At 46.6% G+C, this 27,899-nt stretch overlaps 2 protein-coding genes across 6 annotated transcripts in view; both read right to left on the minus strand.

Annotated features, from left to right (window-relative positions):
• Positions 1–3,018: 3,018 nt before the first annotated feature.
• LOC104650288 (uncharacterized) lies at positions 3,019–20,608 on the minus strand. The gene is made up of 4 exons (XM_039466628.2): positions 20,560–20,608; positions 13,740–13,821; positions 12,154–12,280; positions 3,019–6,970 (listed from the first exon to the last, which is right to left on the minus strand). The coding sequence occupies exons 2-4, from the start codon at positions 13,752–13,754 to the stop codon at positions 5,547–5,549; spliced, it is 1,566 nt and encodes a 521-aa protein (XP_039322562.1). The 5' UTR covers positions 13,755–13,821; positions 20,560–20,608; the 3' UTR covers positions 3,019–5,546.
• A 1,570-nt stretch (positions 20,609–22,178) lies between these two features.
• The window catches only part of LOC120360113 (uncharacterized), a 35,121-nt gene continuing 29,400 nt past the window's right edge, over positions 22,179–27,899 (minus strand). For 4 of the 5 annotated variants that reach the window (XM_074385567.1, XM_074385566.1, XM_039466622.2 and 1 more), the window contains one exon: positions 22,179–27,641. In XM_074385567.1, coding sequence (XP_074241668.1) covers positions 26,209–27,522 — 1,314 coding nt within the window. In that variant the 5' untranslated portion in view covers positions 27,523–27,641 and the 3' untranslated portion in view covers positions 22,179–26,208. The remainder of the gene's footprint in view (positions 27,642–27,899) is intronic. The other variant, XR_012513637.1, reaches the window with a different exon arrangement.

Genomic DNA, 27,899 nt, shown 5'->3' on the forward strand with positions numbered 1-27,899 from the left:
GGACCAGGCAGAAGACGCGGCCTCCCCGGGAATGGGGCGGAGGAAGGCGAGGCTGGGAGGCGCCCAGGACTGGAATTCACCCCTCAGGTGAGGACTTCAAAAAGCGTGGGGCGGGAGGAGTCAAAAAAAGGTTTTGAGCAGGAGAACTACGCGACGGGAAATGTATACAGAGCCGTAGGACAGAAAAACTGGGGACGGGATCAGCCTGAGGGCGACTTTAAACCCAAAAAGAAGCGACCGCCGGACTCTCATGGAAACGTCTCAATTTCCTCTGGGTGAAGGAAGATAGGCGGAAATTTCCAGGTTTGTGGAGACCCGACAACCCACGTATAGAAGCGGCGGGGACCTGCGAAACGCAGACTTAATTCAAGACAGTAAAACTCACGAGCCACGGTGGGACATTGCCTCCACGCGATCCGGTTCCAAGTTTGCACGAAATCTGCGTGCGCAGGACCGAAGCCCGGCCCCGAGGGGAGGGGGCGGGGCCTGGTTGAGCTAGGGGCGGGGCCTGGGGGGCCCGAGGGGAAGAGGGCGGGGTCTGGGCGGCCCACGGGGAGGAAGGCGGGGCCTGGGAGGCCCGAGGGGAGAAGGGCGGGGCCTGGGAGGCCCCGTAGGGAGGTGGGCGGCTCCTGGGCGGCCCGATGGCTGGGCGGGGCCTATGTGGCGTAGGGGCGGGGCCTCAACGGCCCCGAGGGGAGATGGACGGGGCCTGGGCCAGGTTCGGGCCGGGGGCGTAAAGGAGAGAACTTGCCCTTCACAACTGGGAGAGGGCGGGGCCGGCCGACACCTGTGGGTTTCTCATCCTAGCTCTTAGCGCCTTTGTTTTTCAAGTTTGGAAGGCCAGATTTGCCAGGAAGCCTGAGTGATAATTCAAAAGCCCCTGATATTGTCTGCAATGGGGATGCAAACTACAATGTGAAATGCAAAGCTCTGCCTAAGCGGAAGGTACAAGTTCATGCTGACAGCCCACAGAACAGAATAAAAATCCTCACCCTTTCTATTCCCCAATCACTCAGGAGGGAGAGTCCACCCTGTGCTCAGCTTCAGAGACTTCCCTAAGGCCATCGCCTGGAATGCAGGAGTGCTCAGGCCCGGGAGGAGTGAGGTCACCACCTGCTGCTTGAGCACAGCGTGGATACGGGCACGAGGACTGGAGCCTGAGTCTCAGCTACTCTGGAAGCATCGGCGGGAGAAACGCTCAGCCTGGGTGTCCATACAAGCCTGGGCGACACAGTAACATCCCCTTCCACCTCACTCTATTTCTCTTCTCTCTCTCATTATTTTTTGACTTTAAAAAATAAAATGTTGCCGGGCGCGGTGGCTCAAGCCTGTAATCCCAGCACTTTGGGAGGCCGAGGCGGGTGGATCACGAGGTCAAGAGATCGAGACCATCCTGGTCAACATGGTGAAACCCCGTCTCCACTAAAAATACAAAAAATTAGCTGGACATGGTGGTGCGTGCCTGTAATCCCAGCTACTCAGGAGGCTGAGGCAGGAGAATTGCCTGAACCCGGGAGGCGGAGGTTGCGGTGAGCCGAGATCGCGCCATTGCACTCCAGCCTGGGTAACAAGAGCGAAACTCCATCTCAAAAAAAAAAAAAAAAAAAAAAAAAAAAATGTTTAATGGTGTGATATAAGGATTCAACATTATTCTCTTCCGTACGGATATCCAGTTGCCTCAGCAAATTTGTGGAATAGATCTTTACTTTCTTATTTTTTTTCTTTCTTGCCTGTGTAAATAAATCATCTTTTTTTTTTAATTTACATTTTTCTTTTTTTTTTTTAAGACGGGGTTTCACCATGTTGGTCAGGCTGGTCTTGAACTCCCGACCTCAGGTGATCCACCCACCTTGGCCTCCAAAGTGCTTGGATCACAGGCGTGAGCCACCACGCATGGCCTAATTTACTTTTTTCTCTTCTATTTTTCTGAGATGGAGTCTCACCCTGTTGCCCAGCCTGGAGTGAAGTGGCACGACCTTGGCTCACTGCAACTTCTGCCTCCCTGCTTGAAGCAATTTTCCTACCTCAGCTTTCGGAGTAGTTGGCATTACAGGCGTGTGCCACCATGCCTGGCTAATTTTTGTATTTTTGGTAAAGATGAAGTTTCACCATGTTGGCCAAGCTGATCTAGAATTCCTGACTTCAAGTGATCTGCCTGCGTCAGACTTGTAAAGTGCTGAGATTACAGGCGTGAGCCACCGTGCCTGACCCAAGAAATACTCTTCACTTTTTAAACGTTGAGACAATATAATTGAAAACAAAAATATCTTCCTGAAAATGAGAAATCATCTCCACAATAGAGATAATTATTAATAGGTAAGCCTTAGAACAGAATGTGATGGGTAATAGAGGCAAACAGCTAACAGACTGAAAAGAGGGAAAGAAACTTCACTGTTCTAAACAACCCATTAAGTACATGTCATCCAGATAGACACTAACCAGTCCTCAGGTAAGAGGACTTACCACCACCGTTGGTCACACATGTTCATCCTGGCTCTACTTGGTAATGGAGGTGACCGTCTGTGTCAGCTCATTAGCTTCATCCAGAGGGAAAGGGGAAAATCCAAGTTTTGTTTTTTTTTTAATGAGTTTCACAACATGGTAATAGGTGCCCTCTCTGGTAAGACTCCTACATTCTGACAGAAATTGATATTAGAAGTAAATAATAGGCCGGGTGGGGTGGCTCAAGCCTGTAATCCCCGCACTTTGGGAGGCTGAGGCGGGTGGATAACGAGGTCAAGAGATCTAGACCATCCTGGTCAACATGGTGAAACCCTGTCTCGACTAAAAATACTAAAAATTAGCTGGGCATGGTGGCGCATGCCTGTAATCCCAGCTACTCAGGAGGCTGAGGCAGGAGAATCACTTGAACCCAACAGGCGGAGGTTGCAGTGAGCTGAGATGGCATCACTGCACTCTAGCCTGGGCGACAGAGCAAGACTCTGTCTCAGGATAAATCGAAAAGACAAAAAAAAAAAAAAAAGAAAGAAAAGAAAAGAAAAAGAAAAAGTGGTCTTCAGTTTGGTGCTGGTGCACCGGGAATTCCAGGGGTGTTGCCTGTGCTAGAAGACCTCTGGTTTTGGGAGAAGAAAAGATAGGAGAGACCAAACATGCAATTTATGAGAAACTAATCTTTTGTTTCAAATGCAGGAACATCAGTGGTGGAATGTTAAGCAGGGCAGCCCCTACATTTCACAAGGCAACAGGCCAACATCTTTCTGGGGGGCGGTTCTGATTTCTTAACAGTGCAATGGGAAGGCATTTATTTAAGGCAGGCATACCCAAACTTTTTACACAGGGGGCCAGTTCACCGTCCCTCACACCGTTGGAGGGCCGTCACATACTGTGCTCCTCTCACTGACCACCAATGAAAGAGGTGCTCCTTCCTGAAGTGCGGCAGGGGGCCGGATAAATGGCCTCAGGGGGCCGCATGTGGCCCTCGGGCCGTAGTTTGGGGACACCTGATTTAAGGGTAACAGAGTTTCTAGGACTAATTTAGTTGGGTAACTTTCTTGAGAGTTTGGTTCATCCTCTCTACTCTTAAGGAAGATGAATGTCAAGGAATATGATATTCCCATTTTATGTTTAATACTGGAGCCAACTTTTTAATGACAAGTGCAGTAAAATAGGTTCCATTGTCTGAATCAATATTTTCTGTTAGCACTAACTTAGGTACGGCATGTTCAAGTAATGCTTTAACCACATCACTAGCAGTTGCACTCGAGAAAGGGATAGCCTCTACCCAATGAGTAAAATGGTCTACTATTAATAAATATTTTAGCACACTGATTTGGGGCATTTCAGTACAATCAATTTGAACACTTCGAAATGGTCTTAATCCTGGATTTCTTTCACCAAGGGATAATTTCCTCAAGGCCTGTTTATTCATCTTTGCACTTATTAAACAACTATCTGTGACTAACCTAGCTAAAGTATAAATTCCAATGCAACCATAAACTCTGAGAACCGTTACACATAACTTCAGGCCCCCAATGAGTTCCTTGATATAAGTGGAAGAGGACTTCTCTTTCTGCAAGGTTATCTCCCTGCCCCTCAAAGAAGTCTTTTTAATATCCTGACACATGTATAATTGCTATTTCCTCTGGAAGCTGGAGGTTGTTTAAATCATGAACAATTAATGTCTCATGAGCCAGGTTTTGGCCCTTACTATTAATAAGACCCCGTTCTGCCTAAATTTTCCCAAATGTATGAGCTACTCCAAAGGCGTACTTAGAGTCAGTATAGATGGTTCCCTCTGGATTCTGTAAGCATTTTAAGGCTTGGCTGAGCACAAATAGCTCACAAGTTGTGAAGACCAACTCTTAGGTAGTCTTCGTGATTCTGTTTCTTCAAGGTTTTCTCCATCAATTACTGCATACCCATTGTGACTATCTGTTGACCATCCTGGAGAAGCCATCTATAAATACATGTTGCCTTCTTCTAAACGGGGCCTCCACTAAATCTGACGAGACTTTTTACATGACAGTCAATGAAACCAAGACATAAGCGTTCCCTTTTTAAAAGTGGACTTCCTGTTAAGAAACCTGCTGGGTTGAGGGAGTGACTCTAATGTCACTTAATGCTTGATGGGTTAATATACTCATTGCATTTGAAACAATTATCTCAAGAATGAATTTTCTAATATTTTGAAAGGAGTGACCTCAGACTGAAGACCTTGCCACACTTATGACATTGTTAAGATTTCTGTCCAGTATGGATTCTCTGATGTCTAATGAAGTGTGAACATGAAGTAAAGGCTTTGCCACAATCATCACACTAGTGAGGTTTTTCTCCTATATGAAGTCTATGCTTTGCATAAGATGAAACGTGACTGAAGGCCTTGCCACAATTATGACATTTGTAAGGTTTCTCTCCAGTATAACTTTGCCGACGAATTGCAAGGTTTGAACGATGTCTGAACTATTTGCCACATTTCTTACACTTGTAGGATTTCATTATGGATTCTTCAATGATTTGGTATGGCTGTAGTGTTACTGAAGACTGTGTGGCAATCATTACATCTGTGAAGTTTCCCTATACCATGGATTGCTGGATAAGTGTTGACTGTGCACTAAAGGCTTTGCCACACTCATTCCACTTGTCAGTTTCTCTCCAGTATCAATTCAAGTACGTTGTGCCAGGTGTGAATCCTACTGAAAGCCTTCTCACAAAACTTGTATTTGTTTGACTTCTCTCCAGCATGAACGATCCTATGTCTTTAAAGGTGTGATTTGGGCCTGAAAATTGTTACATTCTTCATATTAATTAGTTTCTCCCCAGCAAGCTGTATATCATGACGTGCAAGTTTGATTTTTGATTAAAAAATTTTCCACATTCAAGTTTTCTCTCCAGTATGAAGTCAATGACAACATGGCAGCTTTGCTTTTCAATTAAAAACATTGCCACATTCATTACACTTGTTAAGGTTTCGCTCCAGTATGAAGTATATGATGACATGAAAGGTTTGATTTTTGATTAAAAACCTTGCCACACTCACTACAATTTTTTTTTGTTTATTTTTTACATGACCACTGCAGTATACACTTCTAAGGTTTCTCTCCAGTATGAAGTCTACGATGGAATACAAGCGACGACATTTGACTGAAGGTTTTGCCACATTCATTACACTTGTAAGGTTTCTCTCCAGTGTGAATTCTAGTATGTTGTGCCAGGTGTGAACCACGCCTGAAAGCCTTCTCACAAACCTTACATTTGTATGGTGACTCGCCAGTATGAATTCTTTTATGTCTTTCAAGGTCTGATTTCCATCTGAAAACTTTGTCACATTCTTCACATTTGTAAGGTTTCTCTCCAGTATGAACTCGAAGATGACTTGAAAGGTTTGATTGTTGATTAAAAAACTTGCCACATTCATTACACTTGTAAGGTTTCTCTCTAGTGTGAGTTCTAGTATGTTGTGACAGGTGTGAATGACGCCTGAAAGCCTTCTCACAGACCTCACATTTGTATGATTTCTCTCCATGAATTTTCCAATGTCTTTTAAGGTCTGATTTCCAAGTAAAATCTTTCTTACATTCTTCACATTTGTAAGGTTTCTCTCCAGTATGAAGTCTATGATGACTTGCAAGGTTTGATGGTTGATTAAAAGCCTTGCCACATTCATTACACTTGTAAGATTTCTGTCCTGTATAAATTGCCTTAGGAATTACAAGGGCTGAATGTCGACCAAAGGTACTGCCACATTCATTACACTTGGAAGGTTTCTCTACAGTATGAAGTGTACAATGATGTGTAAGGATTGACTGCCGACTGAAGTTCATGCCACACTCATTACACTTGTAAGGTTTCTCACCAGTGTGATATCGACCATGGCATGCAAGGTATTGCTTCCAATTAAAGACTTTTCCACATACATCACATTCATACTGTATCTCTCCTAAGTGGATTATCTGATGCTTCCCTAACAGTGAGCTACAATTAAATGCTTTGCCACTCTCATTACATGGGAAAGATTTTTCTCTCATGTGTACTTTCTGTTGCTGTATGACTAGTGAAGAATGGAGGAAATTATTTTCATAGTTATTAGAAATATGGGGTTGGGGCACACAAGAAATTCTTTGGGATGTTAAAACTGAGGAAGCATCGTTGCTAGACTTCTCTACTTGATTATCAATTTTCCCTTCAGTCTGAAATATGCGCATTTCAGCGAGATGTGAATGAAAGCTTAATCCAAGCTCATCTTTAATAGGCTTGTTTCCAGCATGCCTTTGATCATATCGCTCTATACTACTAGTCAACTTTCTTATTTTTGTCATAGGAGTTTCATGGCTATTTCTCTCCTCTTTTTCCCACTGAAACTCAAAGTCATAAGTATCTTTCTCAATTTCCTGGAAGCAAAAGTCTCCAATGTGATGACTTTCATGTGCTTCCAATCTCCCCGTGTGCAACATTTCTGTATTGCCCTGTGCTGTTAATGAGAACTTCTTCATCATGCATTTGGAAGAGATATCTACAAAATATAAACCCCAATAAGTTTGCAATTGAGTACAGAGGATAAATAATACTCAAATGTGCAAATATTACACAGAAAACAAAACTTATATTAAGCTTCCCAAACACGAGCTTCACAGTTTAGGAACACAAAACGAGTGAGATTCTTTACTAAATAAAGGTTGATTACATGTATTTCAAGTCTTTTCCACAGAAGCCTATTCCAATATCATGACCACACAGTGACAGGGCACAAACATCTGTAAGCCTCAGGTGAGGAGTATTTTTCCACTGTGACCCTAAAGTGTATAACAATTGGCAAAAAACGTATCACTGTCTCATCAATAAATTGAAAAATTTACAGTCCTCATATTTATAGCATATTTACTGTATACAAATAAATTGTAAAGAACTATACAGTATACAATACAGTACTGATAAATAATCCATAACAAGCTGATGTAAGGATGACCAAAATCAGTGGAAATTTTGTATTGTGAAACAATCATAGCACTGAGAAGATATGAAATGATTACAAAAATTGGCCAGGCCTGGTGGCACATGCCTGTAGTGCCAGCTACTCCAGAGGCTGACGCACAAGGATCACTTGAACCTGGAAGGCAGAGGTTTCAGTGAACCGAGATTGCATCACTGCACTTAATCCTGGGTGACAAAGTCAGACTCCATCTCTATTTTCTTTGAGACAGAGTCTCAGTCTCTCGCCCAGGCTGGAGTGCAATGGCAAGATCTCAGCTCACTGCAACCTTCATCTACCAGTGTAAAGAGATTCTTCTGCCTCATCCTCTGACATAGCTAGAATTACAAACGCCCACCACAGCACCTGGCTAATTTTTGTATTTTTTGTTGTTGTTGTTGTTTTTAATTTTTGTATTTTTAGTAGAGACAAGATTTCACCAACTTGGCCAGGCTGGTCTCGAAATCCTGACCTCATGATCCCCCTGCCTTGGCCTCCCAAACTGTTGGGATTATAGGCATGACCCATTGCGCCTGACAGAGACTCCATATCAAGAAAAAAGGAAAAGAAAAAGAAAATATTAATAGAATATTTTTCGAAATATATGTCATAAAATTACATATATCCAGGGAGAACAGGTACTTTGTGACTTCTTAAAAAAAAATTCTTGGGCCGGGCGCGGTGGCTCAAGCCTGTAATCCCAGCACTTTGGGAGGCTGAGGCGGGTGGATCACAAGGTCAAGAGATCAAGACCATCCTGGTCAACAAGGTGAAACCCCGTCTCTACGAAAAATACAAAAAGTTAGCTCGGCATGGTGGCACGTGCCTGTAATCCTAGCTACTCAGGAGGCTGAGGCAGGAGAAATGCCTGAACCCAGGAGGCAGAGGTTGCGGTGAGCTGAGATAGCGCCATTGCACTCCAGCCTGGGTAACAAGAGCGAAACTCTGTCTCAAAAAAAAAAAAAAAAATTTTTTTTGATATTTTTACATTTTTGAGACAACGTCTGGTTCTGTCACCCAGGCTGGAGTGCAATGATGAGACCTGCGCTCACTGGAACCTCTGCCTCCTGGGTTCAAGCAATTCTTCTGCCCCAGCCTCCTGAATAGCTGGGATTACAGGCCTGCATCACCATGCCCAGCTAATTTTTGTATTTTTAGTAGAGATAAGGTTTCACCATGTTGGGCAGGCTGGTCTCAAACTCCTGACCTCAGGTGATCCACCTGCCTCGGCCTCCCAAAGTCTTAGGATTACAGTCACAACCCCGGGTGCCTTGAGGCACTTTGTGACATTACCAAGAGGAGTGTGTCAGATACATTGCAGATCACATACCAAAAAGCCATACGTAAAATCATGAATATTAGTTGGCTGGGCGTGGTGGCTCAAACCTGTTATGCCAGCACTTTAGGAGGCTGAGGCAGGTAGATCATGATGTCAGGAATTCAAGACCAGCCTGCCCAACAAAGCAAAACCCCATCTCTACTGAAAGTACAAAACTTAAGCCTGGCACAGTGGCTCGCACCTGTAATCCCAGCACTTTGGGAGGCTGAGGTGGGTGGATCACATGAGGTTGGGAGTTCGAGACCAGCTTGACCAACATGGAGAAACGCCGTCTCTACTAAAAATACAAAATTAGCTGGGCATGGTGGCACATGCCTGTAATCCCAGCTACTCAGGAAGCTGAGGCAGGAGAATTACTTGAATCTGAGAGGCGGAAGTTGTGCTGAGCTGAGATTGCACCATTGCACTCGGGCCTGGGCAACAAGAGCAAAACATCATCTTTAAAAAAAAAAAAAAAAGAAAAGCCGGGCGCGGTGGCTCAAGCCTGTAATCCCAGCACTTTGGGAGGCTGAGGCGGGTGGATCACGAGGTCGAGAGATCGAGACCAACCTGGTCAACATGGTGAAACCCCGTCTCTACTAAAAATACAAAAAATTAGCTGGGCATGGTGGCACGTGCCTGTAATCCCAGCTACTCAGGAGGCTGAGGCAGGAGAATTGCCTGAACCCAGGAGGCGGAGGTTGCGATGAGCCGAGATTGTGCCATTGCACTCCAGCCTGGGTAACAAGAGCGAAACTCCGTCTCAAAAAAAAAAAAAAAGAAAATGAGGTCGGGCACGGTGGCTCAAGCCTGTAATCCCAGCACTTTGGGAGGCCGAGGTGGGTGGATCACGAGGTCAAGAGATCGAGACCATCCTGGTCAACATGGTAAAACCCCGTCTCTACTAAAGGTGCAAAAAATTAGCTGGGCATGGTGGCGCGTGCCTGTAATCCCAGCTACTCAGGAGGCTGAGGTAGGAGAATTGCCTGAACCCAGAAGGCGGAGGTTGCGGTGAGCCGAGATCGCACCACTGTACTCCAGCCTGGGTAACAACAGCGAAACTCCGTCTCAAAAAACAAAGAAAATGAAAAATACAAAATTTCGCTGCGTGTGGTGGCACACACCTTAAACTCCAGCTACTCAGGAGACTGAGGCGGGAGAAATGCTTGAACCCAGGAGGCAAAGGTGGCAGTGAGCCGAGACCACACCATTGCAATCCAGCCTGAGTGACAGAGTGACACTCTGTCTCAATTAAAAAAAAAAAAATGATTTTGGGCTGGGCAACAGTAGCTCATGCCTATAATCCCAGCACTTTGGGAGGTGGAGTGGATCACAAGGTCAGGAGTTCAAGACCAGACTGGCCAAGATAGTGAAACCCTGTCTCTACTAACAACATAAAAAGTAGCCAGTGTGCTAGGGGGTGCCTATAATCCCAGTGACTCGGGAGGCTGAGACAGAGAACTGCATAAATCCAGGAGAAACAGGCTGCAGTGAGCTGAGATCGTGCCACTGCACTCCATCCTGGGTAACAGAGCAAGACTCTGTCTCAAAAAAGTAAAAAAAATAATTAATATTGTAACCCATGACAAAACCAGCAAGCAAACAGCAAGTACATTTATACAGTCTACAGAATTCTAAACAAGTCCATCTTAAGAAAAAAGCCACAACTTCTTCTTACCACCAGCACACAATATAAAAACTGAAATAACGCCAGGCGCGGTGGCTCACGTCTATAATTCCAACACTTTGGGAGGCCAAGGTGGGCAGATCACAAGATCAAGAGATCGAGACCATCCTGGCCAACATAGTGAAATTCCGTCTCCACTGAAAATACAAAAATTAGCTGGGCGTGGTGGTGCGCGCCTGTTGTCCCAGCTACTCCGGAGGCTGAGGCAGGAGAACTGGCTGAACCCAGGGTGCGGAGGTTGCAGTGAGCCAAGATGGCGCCACTGCAGTCCAGCCTGGTGCTTGGGGATGGAGACTCTGTTTCAAAAAAAAAAAAAAAAAATACTGAAATACAGGTTCAGATCACTACTTTCTGAATGAACCCCAGCACACCATCGAAGAAACACATTTTAAACAAACTACTGAAAATCAAAAAGACAACATTATTATTATTATTATTACTTTTTTTTTTTTGAGATGGAGTTTCACTCTTATTACCCAGGCTGGAGTGCAATGGCGCCATCTCGGCTCACCGCAACCTCCGCCTCCCGGGTTCAGGCAATTCTCCTGCCTCAGCCTCCTGAGTAGCCGGGATTACAGGCATGCACCACCATGTCCAGCTAATTTTTTGTATTTTTAGTAGAGATGGGGTTTCACCAAGTTGACCAGGATGGTATCGATCTCCTGACCTCGTGATCCACCCGCCTCAGCCTCCCAAAGTGCTGGGATTACAGGCTTGAGCCACCGCGCTCGGCTATTATTATTATTATTATTATTATTTTTTTTTTTTTTTTGAGACAGAGTTTCGCTCTTGTTACCCAGGCTGGAGTGCAATGGCGCGATCTCGGCTCACCGCAACCTCCGCCTCCTGCGTTCAGGCAATTCTCCTGCCTCAGCCTCCTGAGTAGCTGGGATTACAGGCACGCACCACCATGCCCAGCTAACTTTTTTGTATTTTTAGTAGAGACGGGGTTTCACCTTGTTGACCGGGATGGTCTCGATCTCTTGACCTCGTGATCCACCTGCCTCGGCCTCCCAAAGTCCTGGGATTACGGCCGTGAGCCACCACGCCCAGCCTAAAATCTCTTCCTCTAAGATTAGTAAAGAGACTAAGAAGCCTGCTTTTGCTATTTCTATTCAGCATGTTAGTGGAATCCCGACCAGAGAAATTAGACAAGAAAAAGAAATAAATGCCAAGCCGTGGAAAAAAAAAAATTAAATGCTCTGTGTTCACAGAAGACATCATCTGATATGTGGAAATCACTAGATTCCATGGAAGACTGGGCACAGTGGCTCATGCCTGTAATCCCAGCATTGTGAGAGGCTGTACATGTAAAACATATATAAAGGCCAGGCACGGTGGATCTCACTTGTAATCCCAGCACTTTGGGAGGCCAAGGCAGGTGGATCAACTGAGGTCAGGAGTTTGAGACCAGCCTGACCAACATGGAGAAACCTCGTCTCTACTGAAAACACAAAATTAATTCGGCATGGCAGCGCAGGCTTGTAATCCCAGCTATTTGGGAGGCTGAGGCAGGAGAACAGCTTGAACCCCAGAGGCAAAGGGTGTGGTGAGGCGAGATCCCACCACTGCACTCCACCCCAGACAAGAGTGACTGTCTCAAAAACAAACAAACAAAAAAGCATAATGTATGGGGCAAAATCACAAAAAGAAATATAAAACCAGGAAGAGCCAAGATAGACAAGGGCAGATTCCTCATGTCTGGAGGGACGTTTTCCTCACCCACAGACTCCAGGTTCCTGTAGTTCTCCAACATCACTTCCCGGTATAAAGCCCTCTGTGCAGGGGTCAGGCATTTCCACTCCACCAAAGAGAATTCTATAGCCACATCCCTGAAGGTCAGGCGTCCCTAAAACGAAAAACACATTTCAACAAAACATTATGGAGCAGTGAGTTATCACCTTCACATGAAATGAAAAAAGAGAAATTAAGTATCCGTTTCATCACAGACTCTTCTGACAAAGCCACCTTAAGGTATTTTTTGAACATTTCTTCTCTACTGTTGCATTTTATTTTACTTTCCCATGAAAGATTTTAAGATCCTCAAAGTCACTGTAGAAGTCAGTTTTATGGACAATATAAAAAAATACTCAAACAAAAAGGAAACACACGAACAGGCGGGGTGGCTTACGCGTATAATCCCAACACTTTGGGAAGCCAAGGCGGGCAGATCACTTGAGATCAAGAGTTCAATACCAGCCTGGCACGGTGGCTCCTGCCTGTAATCCCAGCACTTTGGGAGGTAGATGCGGGCAGATCAAAAGGTCAGAAGATTGAGATCAGCCTTGCCAACATGGTGAAACCCTGTCTCTACTAAAAATGCGAATTAGTGGGCTGCGGTGGCAAGTGCCTGTAATCCCTGCTACTTGGAAGGCTGAGGCAGAAGAATCGCTTGAACCCAGGAGGTGGAGGTTGCAGTGAGCTGAGATTGCGCCACTGCACTCCAGCCTGGGTGATAAAGCAAGACTCTGTCTAAAAAAATAAAGAAAGAAATAATTAGCTGCTGCATGTTTCAACACATGCGTATCATTCTAGCTCTTTGGGAGGGTAAAGCGTGGATGCCGTGAGCTAGGAGTTCAAGGCTGCTGTAAACTAGAATTGTGCCATTGTACTCCAGTCCCGGGTCACAGGGCAACACCTTTTCTCTCTCTCTCTTTTTTCTTTTTTTCTTTTCTTTTTTTTTTTTGAGACAGAGTTTTGCTCTTCTTACCCAGGCTGGAGTGCAATGGCGCGATCTCGGCTCACCGCAACCTCCGCCTCCTGGGTTCAAGCAATTCTCCTGCCTCAGCCTCCTGAGTAGCTGGGATTACAGGCACACGCCACCATGCCCAGCTAATTTTTTGTATTTTTAGTAGAGACGGGGTTTCACCATGTTGACCAGGATGGTCTCGACCTCGTGATCCACCTGCCTCGGCCTCCCAAAGTGCTGGGATTACAGGCTTGAGCCACTGCACCTAGCCTTCTTTTTTCTTTTTGAGATGGAGTTGCCCAGGCTGGAGTGCAATGGTACGATCTGGGCTCTCTGCAACCTCCGCCTCCTGGGTTCAAGTGATTCTCCTGCCTCAGCCTCCCGAGTTCCTGGGACTACAGATGTTTGCCACCACGCCCAGCTAATTTTTTTTTAATTTTTAGTAGAGATGGCGTTTCACCATGTTAGCCAGGATGATCTTGAACTGAGGAAGGCATGGGTGAGTGTGAGCCAACGTGTCAGGCAGGACGGTTCAGACTCAGAACAGACTGGCTACTACAATACCTGGCATTTCAGAAAGGAAAGAGACAGATGAATCCACCGAGGAGTGTCACTTTACCTGAGGAAGAGCCATGCCTGGCTCCTTTTCTTGCCTCTTCTGAGCTCCTTCCTCACATAATATGAGTCTTTAGAAATCAATCCTGTATGTGAAAAGAATTTAAGACTTAATGTTAGAAATGACTCACTCCGTTCCTGTGACAAACGCACACACATGGGAAAGACCTCATCTTGTAGAAAGACGGGCCTCTGCTGCCCACTGCACCAGAGATCATGCAGAAAGAAGAAAGACCCTGGCCAGATGTGGTGGCTCACACCTGTAATCCCAGCATTTTGGGAGGTGGAGGAGGGGTGCATCACAAGGTCAGGAGTTCAAGACCAGTCTGGCCAAGATGGTAAAACCCCGTCTCTACTAAAAATACACACAAAAAATTAGCTAGGCATGGTGGTGGGTGCCTATAATCCCAGCTACACAGGAGGCTGAGGCAGAGAATTGCTTGAACCTGGGAGGTGCAGACTGCAGTAAGCCGAGACTGCACCACTGCACTCCAGCCTGGGCAACAGAGTAAGATTCTGTCTCAAAAAATAAAAATAAAAATAGAAAATAGGAGACTACGTGCAGAATTGGCACCTTTAAAAGGGAAGGAAGCCGGGCGCGGTGGCTCACGCCTGTAATCCCAGCACTTTGGGAGGCCGAGGCGGGTGGATCACGAGGTCAGGAGATCGAGACCATCCTGGTCAACATGGTGAAACCCCGTCTCTACTAAAAATGCAAAAAATCAGCTGGGTATGGTGGCGCGTGCCTGTAATCCCAGCTACTCGGGAGGCTGAGGCAGGAGAATTGCCTGAACCCAGGAGGCGGAGGTTGCGGTGAGCCGAGATCGCGCCATTGCACTCCAGCCTGGGTAACAAGAGCGAAACTCCGTCTCAAAAAAAAAAAAAAATAAAAAATAAAATAAAAGGGAAGGAAAAGAAGAAAGAACACCTGATCAGCCTTGGACCTCAGGTGGCCGAAGGAGAGCGTGTATTTGGTGTCTGCTATATCTTTGCATCCTTCAATGACACTTTTGTCCATGTCACTCATCTTTCCAGCAGAGAAGCCACCTGCCATGGAATGAAGGTGAAGGCAGACCGAGATGAATCCTTGCCGTATGCTGCTATGTTGGCTTCCCAGGACGCGGCCCAGAAGTGCAAGGAGCTGGGCATCACCGCGCTACACATCAAACTCTGGGCCACAGGAGGAAATAGAACCAAGATCCCTGGACCTGGAGCCCAGTCCGACCTCAGAGCCCTTTCCCGCTCAGGTATGAAGATCGGGCAGATTGAGGACGTTACCCCCATCCTCTCTGCTAGCACCGGCAGGAAGTGGGGGGTCGCTGTGGTCGACATCTTTGAATAAGACTCTTCAACATATTTTCTATTAATAAATTGTCTTCATGTAAAAATAAATAAATGAAATAAAGTTTAAAAAAAAAAAAAAGTCCCGCAGGAATACCTACAAGTGTGTGTTTCACCCTGGTCTTCAGATCTCACTCCCCTCCTGGAGAAGCCCCACACACCAGGCAGCAGTGGGGAGCTGGGCTGAATTGAGCTCCCCTTCAGGGCACAGACCCTGCTCTGACGAAATCCCATTCAGAGCACAGTTCCTCCCCTCTCTGTGGATCACAGGCTCAGCTCAGTCCTCAGAACTGGGGGACACAGAGCCCTGACCCTCAGTGCTGCTCACAGATTACTATCACCTGGGACACTGCCAGTATTACTGCGGGTGGGTTCCATCCCATCAGAATAAGCATCTCTGGTAAAGCAGAAGAATGTTCCATTTGCAAAATGCCTCTGCACTCTAATGTGAAGCCAGGGCTGAGCTCCACTCAGAGGGGTGAGCCCAGCACAGCCACACGTTCTGGCTCTGATCTGCCCTTCGCGCCTTCTTCTGACCAGGATCCAGACAGTGGATGGCAAAGCCACAGCACTAATCTCAAGAACAGGCAGCGTGGACTAGAGGTGGGGTCAAGGTTGGGCTGCGTGAAAAGAAAATAAAACTTGGGGCCCCAAAATCACTAAGCAAAAGGGAAAAGCCAAGCTGGGATCTGCTTAGGAAAGCAGAATCCCCTTGTATTCAAAGCCACCCCTCTGCTCCCTGACACAGACGTGTATCTGACTGCTGTCTTTGGAAAGGCTCATCAGAAACTCAAAGCGAGGACACAGCACAGGGGCTGACACCTGTAATCCCAACATTTTGGAAGGCCCAGGCAGGCAGATCACTTGGCGTCAAGAGATTGAGACCAGCCTGACCAACATGGGAAAACCACGTCTCTACTAAAAATACAAACACCTGGCTGGGTGAGGTGGCTCATGCCTGTAATCCCAGTACACTGGGAGGCCAAGGCTGGCAGGTCGCTTGAGGCCAGGAGTTCGAGACCAGCCTCACCACCATGGAGAAACCCCGTATCTACAAAAAATTCAAAAATTAGCTGCGTGTGGTGGGGCGTGCCTGTAGTCCCAGCTACTCAGAAGGCTGAGGAGGGAGAATCGCTTGAACACGAGAGGCGAAGGTTGCAGCGAGGCAAGACTGTGCAACTGCACTCCAGTCTGGGTGACACAGTCTTAAGAAAAAGGGATCTCTCTATATATATTATTTATTTATAAATAAATAAATAAAGAACTATTAGCCAGGCCTGGTGGGGCATGCCTGTGGTCCCAGCTACTGCGGAGAGAGAGGCTGAGGTGGGAAAACCACTCGAGCCCATGAGGTTGCAGCTGCAGTGAGCTGTGATCCTACCACTGAACTCCCACCTGGGAAACAGTAATAGTGTCTCAAAAAAATAAAAATAAAAGTTAAAGGCCAGGCGCAGTGGCTCACGCCAGTAATCCCAACACTTTGGGAGGCTGAGGCAGGTAGATCACCCGAGGTCAGGAGTTTGAAACCAGCCTGACCAAGACTGAGAAACCCGGTCTCTACCGAAAATACAAAACTAGCCGGGCATGGTGGTGCACGCCTGTAACTCCAGGTACTCAAGAGCTGAGGCGGGAGAATCGCTTGAACCCCTGGGGTGGAGCTTGTGGTGAACCCAGATGTCACCACTGCACTCCAGTCTGGGCAAAACTCTGTCTAAAAACAGAAAGAAAGAAAATTAAAAAATAAAAAACAACTAATGAAATGGGAGGAAGTAGAAAAAAGGAAACTCATTACAAAATGAGAAGAAAGATACTCTTTTTTTTGTTTGTTTGTTTTTCAGATGAGTTTTACTTTTACTGCCAGGCTGGAGTCCAGTGATAGGATCTCGGCTTACAACAACCTCCGCCTCCCGGCTTGAACTGATTCTCGTGCCTCAGCCTCCCGAGTAAGCTGGGATTACAGGTATTGACCACCATGCCAGGCGAAATTTTCTAATTTTAGTAAAGATGGGGTTTCTCCACGTTGGTCAGGCTGTTCTTGAACTCTGTACCTCAGGTGACTCACTCGCCTCGGCCTCCCAAAGTGCTGGGATTACAGGCGGCAGCCACCGCGCCCGACCCAAAAGCACGTTTAACATTCTTTTTTATTAGGTTCTATGCGGTAACAGACTCACCCACTTCTTCCTGTACTTCACTGCCCCACTCCCCACTCCACCCGTGGAAAGGGAAGAGGGTGATACGTGACTAATGAGTCACGTCACTGTCCTCTGGCTGAACACGGGATTCAAAGGGAAGCTAGCCTCCGACGCCATGATTATAAAATGCGCCACACTTAGAGACAGGAGTTTGGCACCTCTCATTCTCATCCGTAAATTTAAACAAAATTAAATTTATTACCTCATAAAGAGAGAAAGCAACATGCCATAAGTTAATCATCACATCCAGTCACCTCGGTGCTCATCTGCACGGAGGGTCCCCCTCGTTTTAATTACTCTTTCCCTCCCTCATTCTGCACCCAGCTCTTTCTCATCTTCTCGCTCCATCTGTTTCCTTCTGCATTTCCCGCTGAGTTTCTGCGTATTTTATGCCCCTCTCCGCTCCTGCTCCATTCTTTTGTTGAGGTGAGTTTTATTCTTCTTGCCCAGGCTGGAGTGCAATGGTGCAATCTCGGCTCATTGCATCCTCTGCCTCTTTGGTTCAAGTGATTCCCCTGCCTCAGCCTTCTAGTAAAAAAATAGCTAGGTGTGGTAGCGCTTGTCTATAATCCCACTACTCAGGAGGCTGAGGGAAGAGAATTGCTTGAATCCGGGAGGTGGAGGTTTTGGTAAGCCACGATTACATCATAGAACTCCAGCCTGGCAAACAAGAGTGAAACTCCGCCTCAAACAAACACACAAACAAAAAAAAGTGCTATGTCGGCCAGGCACAGTGGCTCATCCTTGTAATCGCAGTATTTGCGAGGAAAAAATGAGACGATACGGCCGGCCAGGTGCGATGGCTCTCGCCTATAATCCCAGCACTTTGGGATGCTGAGGTGAGTGGATTATCTGAGGTTCGGATTTTGAGACCAGCCTGACCAACATGGAGAAACACTATCTCTACTAAAACTACAAAATTAACCCGTTGTGGTGGCGGGCCCCTGTAATCACAGCCTACCAGGAGGTTGAGGTTGCAGTGAGCTGAGATGGAGCCATTGCACTCCAGCCTGGGCAACAAGAGCGAAACTCCATCTCAACAAACAGACAGACAAACAGACAAAAACACAGGTGGTTCCTTTGACCCTAGGAGTTTGAGACCAGCCTGGGAAACCTTGTTTCCTTAAAAAAAAAAAAAAAAAAAAAAAAAAAAAAGAAAGAAAAAAGAGAAGAAAAGAAATACAAAAACTAGCTGGGCTTGGTGGCTTGCCCCGTGGTCCCAGCTACTCGGGAGGCTGAGGTAGGAGGATGGATTGAGCGTAGGAGGTCGACACAGCAGTTAGAGGAGATGACGCCACTGCACCCACCCTGGGAGTTAGAAGCAGACTGTAGCTCAAAATAATTAATTAAGTAATTTAATTAAAAGTATTATGTAATAACAGAAAGTAATTCTTTTCCCACTTCACTGCCCCACTTCCTACCCCACTCTGGGAAGAAGAGAGTGACTCACAACTGAGTAAGTCACTGCCTCTGGCTGAGTAGGGATTCCAAGTGGAAGCTAACCTCTGACGCCAAGATTTATAAAAGGTACATGTCTCATAGATAGGAATCTCAATAGGAATTCCCAATCTCGTAAAACGAAAATAATAACTTTTAATAACTTAAAACTTATTTAAGTAGGTTACATACACAGAAGTCAACATGTCACAAGTAATCAGATCCAATGAACTCACCCACTCATCTGTACCCAAAGTCCCCACCCATTTTTCCTTCTCAGAGACTAGATCTCACTCTTTTGACGCATGATGATCTTGGCTCATTGCAGCCTGGACCTCCTGAGGTCAAGTAATTCTCCTACCTGGGACTCCAGAGTAACTGAGATTACAGGTGCGCACCAAAACAAGCTTAATTTTCTTTTTTTTCAGAGATGGGGTCCCACTATGTTGTCCAGGCTGGTCTGGAACTCCTGGACTGAAGCATCCCCTTGCCTCAGTCTCCTGAAGTGCGGGGATGACAGGTGGGAGCTACTACGCCCAGTCCTTCTTTCTTCATTACTCTGCTTCCCTCCCTAATTCTGCACATCTCTCTCATTCTCCCCTTCTCTCTCTAGCTCGTTTTCTTTTCTTTTTCCCTGGGATTCTGCTCCTCACTAGTCCCCCTCTCCTCTCCTGCTGTTTATCCTCTTCTCCCTCTATTCCTCCTCTTCTGCCTCTTCTGCTCCGGCCTCACAACTTATTTAACCTCCTATTGCTCCTTCTCCCCAATGGTCCTCAATCTCCATGTATTTCTGCTGCTTGTTCCATCTCTGAACCTCCTCTACCGTCCCTGTTACACCCCCGTCTCCACTCTCTGGCACCCCACATCCCCAGGTGTCCTCCGTGCTGTGCTTCCCTCTGTTCTCCTTGCCACCAGCACCCTCTGCTCTGTCCGCCCCGGCTCCAAACCCCTCCTCGTCTCCCTCACTCTCCTGAGCCTCCCTCTTTGCTGCCCCATCCCTGCCTTGCTGTCCTTCGTCTCTCTGTACATCTCGCTTTTCTCTACATTTCTCCAGTTGCTTTTCTCCTCCTTTCATTTTTCACTTTTGCTGTCTCTTGGCAAATCCCTCACCCATCATCTACTTTGCCATCTGTTATGGGTGTTTCTCATTCCTCTTTTCTCTGTCTCAGGTTTCCTACTGCTGTCTCCTGATCCCGTGGGCCCCCACAATCACAGGAGAGTTTGAAGTAAGTCGCCTACATCCGGACAAGCACATTTTTACAGGGGCCGGAGCTGGGCAGGCAAGGACACCTCGCGTCACAGGACAGGCCCAGGATACCTCCCCAGCTCGGGCTCAGGGGAAGGAGTGACTGCGGAGGGGAGACCAGGGGAGCAGCAGGGCCGCTCACGAGGGAGGTGTGGGGGCGACCGCGCCTTAGGACAAGGGTGGGGTCTGCGGGATCCCAGGACCAGGCAGAGGACGCGGCCTGCCGCAGACTGGAGGCGAAGGGCTGCGCTCAGGGGGCCGACGAGGGCAAGGGTGGTAGGTGCCCAGGGTGGGAATCCACCTGTCGGGTGAGGATTTTAATAAGTGCGGGGCAGGAGGGGTCAGAGAAAGATTTTGAGCAGGAAAACTACGCGATAGGAAGTGTATACAGTGCCCTATAACAGAAAAACCGGGGACGGGACAAGCCCGAGGGCGACTTTAAACCAAAAAGGAAGCGACCCCCGGACTCTCATGGAAACGTCTCAATGTGCTCTGGGTCAAGGAAGACAGGTGAGAATCTCCAGGTCTGTGGGGATCCCACGTCCCAGGTACAGAAGCGCCGGGGACCTGGGAAGCGGAGACTTAATACAAGACAGACCGAAACTCACGCGTCCCAGAGAGTCCCTCGCTCCACGCGATCCGCTTCCGGGTTTGGAGAATCTGCGCGCGCAGGACGGAAGCCAGGCCTGGGCGGGGACCGCAGGGAGGTGGGCGGGGCCAGGGACAGGAAGGGGCGGGGCGCCAGGCGGAGAGACCTTGCCCTTCAGCACCGGCAGAGGGCGGGGCCCGCCGACACTTATGTCTCTCTCATCCTCACTCCCAGTACTTGTTTCTCGGGTTTTGGAGGCGAGACCGGCCGGGTAGGCTGACACGTGAGTCAAAAGCCCTGGTATTATGCCGGGCGCGGTGGCTCAAGCCTGTAATCCCAGCACTTTGGGAGGCCGAGGTGGGTGGATCATGAGGTCAAGAGATCGAGACCGTCCTGGTCAACATGGTGAAACCCCGTCTCTACTAAAAATACAAAAAATTAGCTGGGCATGGTGGCGCGTGCCTGTAATCCCAGCTACTCAGGAGGCTGAGACAGGAGAATTGCCTGAACCCAGGAGGCGGAGGTTGCGGTGAGCCGAGATCGCGCCATTGCACTCCAGCCTGGGTAACAAGAGCGAAAGTCCGTCTCAAAAAAATAAAAATAAATAAATAAAATTGATGATGTGACATAGGGATCCAATATCATACTTTTCCATGTGTATATGCTGTTAGCCGTCCCAGCACGTTGGTGGAAGATATCTATTATTTTCTTTTTTAAATTTTGTCTTTCCTTTTTCCTTGTACTATTTTTGGCTTTTTTTCAGACGGGAACTAGCTCTTTCGCCTGGGGTGTGGGGAGTGCAGTGGCGCCATCTTGGCTCACTGCAACCTCTGCCTCATAGGTTCAAGCGATTCGTCTACCTCAGCCTCCAGAGTAGCCGGAATTGCAGGTGCCCAGAACCACGTCTAGCTAATTTTTGTATCTGTAGTAGAGACGGGGTTTCAGTCTGTTGTACAGGCTGTTCTCGAACTCCTGACCTCGTGATCCGACTGCCTCCGCCTTTCAAAGTTCCACGATTATAAGCGCGGGCCACCTCGCCTTTTATTGTTTTTTGTTTTGTTTTCAGATAGAATATTTCTGTTGACCGCGCTGGAGTGCAGCGGCAAGATCTGGGCTCACTGGGATTACAGGCGTGAGCGTCCGTGCTTGGCCCAAGAAATACTCTTCACTTTTTTTTTTTTTTTTTTGAGACGGAGTTTCGCTCTTGTTACCCAGGCTGGAGTGCAATGGCACGATCTCGGCTCACCGCAACCTCCGCCTCCTGGGTTCAGGGAATTCTCCTGCCTCAGCCTCCTGAGTAGCTGGGATTACAGGCACGCGCCACCATGCCCAGCTAATTTTTTGTATTTTTAGTAGAGATGGGGTTTCACGTTGTTGACCAAGGTTGGTCTCGATCTCTTGACCTTGTGATCCACCCGCCTCGGCCTCCCAAAGTGCTGGGATTACAGGCTTGAGCCACCGCGCCCGGCGGTCTCGATCTCTTGACCTTCGTGATCCACCCACCTCGGCCTCCCAAAGTGCTGGGATTACAGGCTTGAGCCACCGCACCCGGCTACTACACTTTATTTAAAGGTTGAGAAAATATAACTGAAAACAAAAACATCTTCCCCCAAATGAGAAATCATCTTCACGACGATATAGAGAAAGAAATAAAAACCACTTTATTAATAAACCTAAGACCAGAATACGATGGGAAGTAGGCAAATAGCTAAGAGGTTGTTGACAAGAAAGAAGGAAACTTCCTTGTTCTATACAAGGCATTAAGTACATGCTTACAACGTATGTCTCTTCCTAGCGAGACTTTACCCTTCATTGGGTCAACAGCTGCCTGACAGTCTGGGTTGGTTTGTTCACAAGCCATGAGTTCCACAACCAGGTGTTGTTCATGACTATCAGGAATAGCTTTTTCTGCCGCATCGTGAAGACGGGAAATAACATCTGGATATGGTTCAGTAAGTCCCTGGCTAACAGGTGTAAATCAAGGGCAATGTGCCCATTAGTCTTCCATTTTGTCCCATCCATGAAGGCAGCATTTACGAAGCAGACCAATGACCTCATCATTTAATGCAGTTTGATTTATAATAGCAGTCCACTGCCCCATGCCTAAAAGGTTATCGGCAGAGATGTAAATAGGAGGTTTAGCTCCCTGATTTCTATTGATATGTTCCTGAGCAGCATCGACTCACCAAGTTCTAAACTGCATATATTGAGATTTTGTTAAGACTGCCTTGCCGAGACATACCCAATCATACGGCACCAAACATTTATCCTCTGCCAAAGCTTTTAAAGTGGAACGGACGAAAGGAGAATGAGGTCCATATTGTTTGACTGCTTCCTTAAGTTCATTAAGAAATTTAAAAGAAAAGCTTTCCCAATTTGCCATGTGCACCTGAAGCAGTCGTGGACAGAGAGGGTCTGACCGGGCGACACCTTGTACACGAGGAATACCAGCAGCAGTGGGCACAGGCTGCTGAGAAACAGGCATTGGTGCCTGAGTGTCGGGCTGTGCACCCTTAGGTGCCATTGGCTTGCAGAGCAAGAACAGCAGGTGGATTAGTACCAGGGAAGGGCGGGACGGGAGGAGCAGGTATAGGAGGCTGCGAACCCATGGAAATCGGCGATGCCTCAGAATCCCCACATTCATGAGCCTGAGTCATAGCTGTCGTCAGGGGCAGAGCATCCTCACCTATGTATGTGACATGTTTTTGGGAGCAAACCACAATCACGGATGGGCCACAAACAGAAAGGAAATTGGAATGCTGAGAGGAGAGGTTGAGCCTTTAAACCAGGCTGACCCGTGGCTGCCTGTCACGCGTATCTTTCAAGGGCCGGTGGACCAGGCTGTGAACTGGCTACCTGCAGAGCAGGTCTTTCAAGGGCCTGAACACCAGGCTGACCAACTGGACTACAGAGCATGCTCCCGAGGAGCCTGATGCACAGGACAGACTTGAGGGCCTTACAGCAAGCCTGAACAGGGATAAAGTTGACAGCTTCATCACTGGTCTGATGAGATGGATGGTTCAGAGCCCTACAACAGGGCTGAGAGAGAGCGGAAGCTTCTAGCCACGACGGCCGTTGCATGGACGGCTCAACCGGGCTTTGCCAATCAACAGTCTGTAACTCACGCATGAGGTCATCAGACGCAGTAAAAGGTAGTGCAGAAGGCTTAGGAGTAGGTGGAGAGACAAAGTGAATTCTGGGTCCACATCCATATTAGCAATGGCGTGTTCAATCTTGGCTGTGTCCTCTGGAGCAAGTGACCCAACAACCTCTTCAACCTCCTCTGAAGAGGGGAAGGAGGAGTCGGCCTCCAAGGACTCTTCCTGTGTCTGCAGAGACTTGAGGACAGTACAGAAAACCAAAAAGACCAGATTGCAACAGGAAAACCAGGGGTAAAACTGATCCATAACCTCCAATACATTTCTTTTTTTTTGAGACGGAGTTTCGCTCTTGTTGCCCAGGCTGGAGTGCAATGGCGCGATCTCGGCTCACCAAAACCTCCGCCTCCTGGGTTCAGGCTATTCTCCTGCCTCAGCCTCGTGAGTAGCTGGGATTACAGGCGCACGCCACCATGCCCAGCTTATTTTTAGTATTTTTAGTAGAGATGGAGTTTCACCATGTTGACCAGGATGGTCTCGATCTCTTGACCTTGTGATCCATCCGCCTCGGCCTCCCAAAGTGCTGGGATTACAGGCTTGAGCCACCGCGCCCGGCCCTGAATACATTTCTTAGAAGAAACTGTGACCTTCCTTTTTCAAGGAGAATTTTAATAAAATTAAGATAGGCCGAGTATTTCATATTGGCTTGTACCACGATTACCCTGGATGCCTCTGAGGCACCTAAGCTTACCTCAAGCTTATTAATCACAGCCCTCAGGAATTTCTCAGGGAAAGATGCTCTGCTTCCACACTCAATGCATACCCTCACAAAAGAGAGAAACCCACGTTGCAGCGCCACATGTAGGGTCCAGCCCTACAGGGACTCATGAGCCCCTCTCTAGTGGTGTGGAGACCAGAAACTGGAAATAGTCACAAGACACTGAGATCGAGAGCAAGAGAGTTTGGGCCCAGGGGTCCACTGCCAACCGAAGTGCAGAGTCCGGCAGTGGCCCCGAGTGTCCGCACACTCTGACTTTTATTGACTACAAAGCTGGGGGCAGGGTAGGTAGGGAAAGGCACTGGTGGTCGGTGATAGGGTCAAAGTGCATCACGTGTCACCTAGGTATGGGCCCAGGACTCTCAAGAAGCCAAAACAAGGGAAGGAGCATAGAGTCAGCGCTTTTCCGTACTTTTCAAGACGTTAATATTTATGTTATTTTACTGATTTTACCTTCTAAGATAAAGAGGAACCAGGTCCAGAAGTGGAATACCAAAGTACACATGAAACATGACCACTGAGGCATAGCATCACAAAGACAATTAAGCCCCTGGATGTCTGTGGGCCTCCCTGACAGCCATCAGCCCCACCGCAAGAACCTGGGGAGTGGAGTTTTCTCCCAGGTCCTGGGAGGAAGGAGACATGTCCGACATCTCCTTCCATAGCTTTGCTAAGCAGCGGGCACTTTCCCAGCACTGGCGCTGTCGCATAGCCAACGTGCCCTCCAGCAGCCCTTACACGGCCATGACAGATGGCTTAAAGCGTCTTGCATTAGGGTCACTTCTTTCCCAATGTCACCTTAGCTTCACACTTCCAGACCTGAGAGACATTTAGTAAAAGATTATGCTGAGTATACCTATTTATATATATCTTAATGATTACCTATGAATAACTAAGATCACCTATGAATAACTGTTACGGTAATCTCTATTTTCTTCTTCATTATTTATAGGGAAACAGACTGAGGCTTCTGACTCCTGCCTTGGCACCTATGGGGTCTCCTGCTCACAACAACCCTTAATGATATATTGGAAAAATTAATATTGTTAAATGATTATAAAGCCCAATGTGATTTAGATTCAACTCAATACCCCTAAACATCCCTATCAATTTTTGTTAAACAAACAAACAAACAAACAAAAAACAAACTGGGAAAAGAGGCTTACATCTGTTGGCCAGGTTGGTCTCAAACTCTTGATCTCAAGTCATCTACCCATCTTGACCTCCCGAAGTGCTGGGATTACAGGCGTGAGCAAACATGCCAAGACCAATCCTCTTCACATAAACTCTTTAATGTCAATTAATGCTTGACCTGAATGTTGTCAACTCAAACTTTTATCAATGCTCAATTGACTCTAATGTCAATTAATGCTTGATGGTTTGCTAGACTCATTGCATTTGGAACAATTGTCTCAAAAATGAATTTTGCAACGTTCTTGGACTGTAGAGCTTTCCACACTTAGGAAATTTGTAAGATTTCTGCCCAGTATGGATTCTCTGATGTCTAATGACGTGTGATCGTAAAGGCCTTGCTACAGTCATAACAGTTGTGAGGTTTCTCTCCTATATGAATTCTCCTGTTTTCCCTAAGATGAAGCTTGACTGAAAACCTTGCCACAATCCTAACATTTGTAAGGTTTCTCTCCAGTGTAAGTTTGTCAATAAACTGCAACAGATGAATGATGTCTAAGAAATTTGTCACCTTTATTACATTTGTAAGATCTCTCCTCGTTATGGATTCTCTAATGATTTCCAACGGCTGTAGCCTTACTGAAGATTCGATGACATTACGTTAGAAAAGTTTCCCTATACCATGGATTGATTTATGGTGACTAAGTGTTGAATGCCCCCTAAAGGCCTTGCCACACTCATTACACTTGTAAGGTTTCTCTCCTGTGTGGATTCTAGTATGTTCTGCCAGGGTTGAATTACGCCCAAAAGCCTTGTCACAAACCTTACATTTGTATGGTTTCTCTCCAGTATGAATTCTCCTATGTCTTTCCAGCTGTGATTTGCTTCTGAAAACTTTGTTACATTCTTCACATTTGTAAGGTTTCTCTCCAGTATGAAGTCTACGATGAGGTGCAAGGTGTGATTTTTGATTAAAATGTTTGCCACATTCATTACACTTGTAAGGTTTCTCTCCAGTATGAAGTCTACGATGGCATGTAAGGGATGACATGTGACTGAAGATCTTGCCACACTCATTACACGTGTAAGGTGTCTCTCCAGTATGAAGTCTATGATGGCCTACAAGACTTGCCATCTTACAGAAGGTCTTGCCACACTCATTACACTTGTAAGGTTTCTCTCCAGTATGAACTCTATGATGACATTCAAGGTGTGCCTTTTGATTAAAACCCTTACCACATTCATTACACTTGTAAGGTTTCTCTCCAGTATGAAGTCTACGATGGTATGTAAACGATGATGTCTGACTGAAGGCCTTGCCACACTCATTACACTTGTAAGGTTTCTCTCCACTATGAACTGCCTTATGATTTACAAGGGCTGTATTTCGACCAAAGGACTTGCCACACTCATTACACTTGTAAGGTTTCTCTCCAGTATGAATTGCCTTATGATTTACAAGGGTTGTATTTCGAACAAAGGACTTGCCACACTCATTACACTTGTAAGGTTTCTCTCCGGTATGAATTGCCTTATGGTTTACAAGGGCTGAATACTGACGGAAGTTCTTGTCACACTCATGACATTTGTAAGGTTTCTCTCCAGTATGTAGTCTACGATGGCATGTAAGGGATGACATTTGACTAAAGTTCTTGCCACACTCGTTACACTTGTAAGGCTTCTCTCCAGTATGAACTTTATGATGACATTTAAGGTGTGCTTTTTGATTAAAACCTTTGCCACACTCATTACATTTGTAAGGTTTCTCTCCAGTATGAAGTCTATGATGGCATGTAAGGGATGACTTTTGATTGAAAGTCTTGCCACACTCATTACACTTGTAAGGTTTCTCGCCAGTATGATGTCTACGATGGTAAAAAAGGTATGATGTGTGACTGAAGGTCTTACCACATACATTACACTTGTAAGGTTTCTCTCCAGTATGAAGTCTATAATGGCCTACAAGATTTGCCATCTGACTGAAGTTCTTGCCACACTCATTACACTTGTAAGGTTTCTCCCCAGTATGAAATCTACGATGGCGTACAGGCTGTCGCTTCTGATTAAAAACCTTGCCACTCTGTAAGTAAGTAGCTATAAAATAAAAATAATTAAAAAGTTAAAAAAACAAAGACCTTGCCACATACATCACATTTATACTGTTCCTCTCCTAAATGGATTATCTGATTTTTCCTTAAAAGTAAGCTACAATTAAAGGCTTTGCCAGTCTCACTACATTGGAAAGATTTTTCTCTCATGTGATGACTTTCATGTCTTTGCAATGTCCTTGTGGGGAACCCTTCTGCATTACGCTGTCCTGTGCATGTTGCCTTCATCATGCATTTGGAAGAG

This window comes from Saimiri boliviensis, chromosome 14, assembly GCF_048565385.1.
Source record: "Saimiri boliviensis isolate mSaiBol1 chromosome 14, mSaiBol1.pri, whole genome shotgun sequence".
Taxonomy (NCBI): Eukaryota; Metazoa; Chordata; class Mammalia; order Primates; family Cebidae; genus Saimiri; species Saimiri boliviensis.